The sequence below is a fragment of the Geospiza fortis genome, unplaced genomic scaffold, assembly GCF_000277835.1.
Source record: "Geospiza fortis unplaced genomic scaffold, GeoFor_1.0 scaffold41, whole genome shotgun sequence".
NCBI classification, from domain to species: Eukaryota; Metazoa; Chordata; class Aves; order Passeriformes; family Thraupidae; genus Geospiza; species Geospiza fortis.
Window position 1 is genome coordinate 13,611,470 of NW_005054299.1, and position 3,884 is coordinate 13,615,353.

General features: G+C 41.9%; 1 protein-coding gene across 3 annotated transcripts in view; it reads right to left on the bottom strand.

Moving 5' to 3' along the window:
- The window catches only part of PLD5 (phospholipase D family member 5), a 166,002-nt gene that overhangs the window by 10,391 nt on the left and 151,727 nt on the right, over positions 1-3,884 (bottom strand). For all 3 annotated transcript variants that reach the window (XM_005416223.2, XM_005416224.2, XM_031059193.1), the window contains one exon: positions 1,088-1,285. In XM_005416223.2, coding sequence (XP_005416280.1) covers positions 1,088-1,285 — 198 coding nt within the window. The remainder of the gene's footprint in view (positions 1-1,087; positions 1,286-3,884) is intronic.

The following is a 3,884-nucleotide window of genomic DNA, read 5'->3' on the forward strand; positions in this document are numbered from 1 at the left end:
GATTTCATTTCACAGTGCATTAGCAAACTGCCCAAAATTCTGTCTTTCATATAAGCTAGTCCTTAAGATTTTCCGGAATCAATGGAAGTGTCCATTTTTTCAAACCACTAATAATTCTGGCTGTCTAAGGCACTTCCAGACTCACTGCAAAATAGTTCGCTGTCTGTCCGTCCACTGATTGTAAGAGTAGGAAAAATCCTGGACGGCAGAACATTGCCTGGTGCCCAGCAGGTGAAGGGGAACCCTGCCCTGTATAACCACTCATCTGCACTGTCTGATGCCAGTGGCTGTACAATTTAATAGTGGGCCACGTGTGTTGTGCTGTTTTAGACAAAACATGGCTATAAAGCAATGGTGGTTTTGCTCTTGTTTTATAGAGAATGGAAAATTACTCTCAGCAACTTTATTTATATTCCTGATTTTGAAAGGGTGGTTTACACTCACATAATTCACCCCAAAATTAATGACACTCCACATCTTCCATCATCTCTATCTCACTGGGTACATTTTCCAGTTTTGCTACATCACTGATGAGAAGGAGGACTGCATTTCTTTCCCTTAAAAATACATACACAGTCAGTGCTTCCATGGGGATAACTGCTTGGATTTTAGAAGTTTTAAAATGTCATTTAAAAATAAAGCTGAAGTAGATGATCTTTCGTACAGAAGTATGAATGCTTTGCAATAGGGTGAATCCTTATAAATTACATTGATAAAAATGCAAGCTCTGCTTATTCTGTATCATTTTCTATGTCTGATTAATGGTTCATTCACTCCCAAGTGATTCACATTCTACCTATTAGTATAAATAAAAGAATTTAATTTGAAGTGCCTCTGTATCGTTTTCTGAACATGACTGGAAAAGTGTGGAACATGGCAGAGAAAAGGAAATTGAATAATGCTAAAATGAAATCCTGCAGTATCTAAAGCCCTGGCAAATGGCATGTCATAGAAACCAGCAGAATTTAAAAAAAAAAGTGATTTTTCAAATTTCCGGGTCTTTCAAAGATCTTGTGGGTTAAGTACACTTCTTCCCTATCCTCTCCCCCCACCCCCAACCACCCCTGGAACTCCTTTCAGAACTTACCGACACAAAAGCTTCCGATTTTGTCTCGTTCAGCTGCAGCGTCAGTTTATTTTGAGTATCGTACACTCCATAGAGTCTCTTAGACCAGCTTGGAGGTACTTTATTCTTATACCTTAATGAGCTGTACAGGGCAAATATCCTTTGTAAATCCAGGACCAGGCAGCTACAGTTGTATACGATGACGCCAAGTTCCTTCATCTGTGAAATTAAAAGTTGGATCATTAGTGATATTTTTGCTGATGGATCTGTGGAAGTATGCAGCAAGAGCACAAAAACCTCACCTTGGGTACCCCAGCTTTCTGGGTGTTGGTTTCTTCACACGTTGAAAGGGAGATAATGATACTTTTCTCTCACAGAAGATGCTTACTCTGTAAGCATCAACATTCTCAAATATAAATTATGAGGAAAAATAGTCCAAGTAAATACAGACAGCAGAGTACAATTAAATTCTTTATCTTTCAACAGGCACAGTCCCACTTCTCATTTACGTAAAGGCAGATCTCTTGATCATCATAAATCTTGTTTTGGCAGAGATTTCATTAATTGTACACTCCTAGTACCTAAGCTGCTGACAGAATTTTATGCTGAATGTAATGTCTGGCTTTTGTAATCAAAGTGTAACCACATGCTCACTCTCTTCCCTTCCTTTGCTTTAGAACAGGTCAAGAGAGGACTGGTGTGGGCCTGAATGCTATTGACCTCTCACTGTCTGTATTTAAGAATACTTCAGCCATCTTCTAAAACAAAGCAAGAAGAAAATCTGCATGTATCTGCTGGAAAATCATACGTAGGATAAATATTTAAAAGATCCATGCTGGTTTTCTGCAGGCAAACTCTCTTGGTAGCATGCCTGTGAAGTCTGCCTGGCATGAAGAAGAAAATAAGGGTAATATGAACTCTCCAGCATGCTTACCCTTTCAATCCAAAGTATTCCCACTGATGTTATTCCCTTAGATGAGATCTCCACAGTTACACAGACTACTTTCTGGTAAAAGCATATCTTTCTGTAAAGCCTGTGGGAACTCTGAACCCTGCACTGATGATATCTCAGAGCTTGTTCCAGTGCAATTCTCCCTGACTGCAGATGAGAACCTCTCTGCAGGAGTGGGCAGAGGGAAAGTGAAGGATAGAATTGAACCTTGACTCCTTCTGTGGTGGGTGAACACAATACTCCAGAGAGAAGGAAATTCTATGGGTGACACATTCTTCATGACCCCACCCTGGAAATACCACATCCCTAAGAATACACAACACTGAGCTATCTCGTTCCTAAATATTTGCCAAATAGTTGTAACCACAGGAATAAGACCTAATCTTATTGCTACCTAAATCAGAATATTTCTGCAAGCTTCTTTAATCTGTCAGCCTGCACAACCTGAAATTTGCAGAGAGTTGGAAAAACAGACATACTGTACTGCAGCTTTTCATTTCTGGATAAGCCAGTAAATTAATTTTGATGCTAAATATAAATATGACCAACATCCTAGCTGAAGAATCTATTTGGAATAACATCTTTAATTTTTCCCCTGGGTTCTGGTATCTTTGAGGATGCTCCTATATTCAGCTCTAGGCTGTCCCCATAGTCTGGGCACTATTTGTCTCCAAATATTTTTAACTATACATTAGCACTGTTTTCACTGTGTGCTGCCAATACAGCTCTCTTAATTGCCAGGCATGCCATTGCAGAGGACTTGCTAATAGTACTCTGTTACATCTATCTGCATAATGTGGTTTAATCGGCTTTTCATGGCTGTTAGTTGATTCTGACATAATTATGTGGTTACAGTTTTCCTTTCATTTATCAGTCCCATTATTACCATTCCACTTTATCCATTCTATTAAAAGTAAAGATAAAAGGGTCCTCACTGCACACCAGAAGCTGCCAGGATTGCATCTGCACGAGCAACTCTCCTCGCAACAGGAGTGCCTGCAGTGCGTCCCCTCCCCATGAATTAAGAGATTGCCCTTCTGCCTAAGTGGTTCCTCATGTAGAGATAGGGAGGAAGCCAGGGGCACTAATGGGTTTTGTTAAATGCCACTTTCACAGATCACCACCTAGCTGGAGTGCCAAAGGAAGCATTAGGCACGCCTTAGCGCCAGCCTCTCCCCAGGCGCAGGAGCGCAGGGACCGGAGCCTCCCCGGAGCTGCTGCGGGAGCCGCGGGGATGCCCGGCTGGGGGGGAGACGCTCCCCCGCCCGCAGGGAACAGGCTCAAACCACGGGCTGCAGTGAAGCCACCCACAGATGTGGTTACAGCCAGTAATGAACGCTGCCTTCCCAAGGTGTGCGTCTTGCAGCTGGCTTCTCAAAGCATTGATCAAAGCTTTTCCTGCTTCTGAAGCTTTTCCCCACGGGATTCCCTAATACATGATAGAGGCAGGGCTCCTCTCCCTCGCTGGGAAAACACAGATATCCTCTGCTGCCTGTTTTCATTAAGATTTTATAAACTTAAGTTCAAATTTAACTCAACCTGAACAGTAGATTCAAAGCTATAGGAAGAGGGCAGACAGTGACTCCGATGCTTGTTGCGCAAACTGAATTTTCTTAAGAAATTGGTTTCGATGTCAGCCTGTCACTTTGTGACCCTCTCAGCTTAAGGGTGATACATCCCCATGAAATGCAAGCAATACATGTACATAGTAAAACGCCACCTCTCTCCTTTCTTGTGTAACAGCCCCAGTAAGTTTGGAGACAAAAAAAAAACCAAAAACAACCTGTTTCAGAAGCACCTTCTACACTGAGCCTAGTTTTACTCCCATACTCTGAGGTGAGGAGAAACTGCTCTTCTTCCTATTAA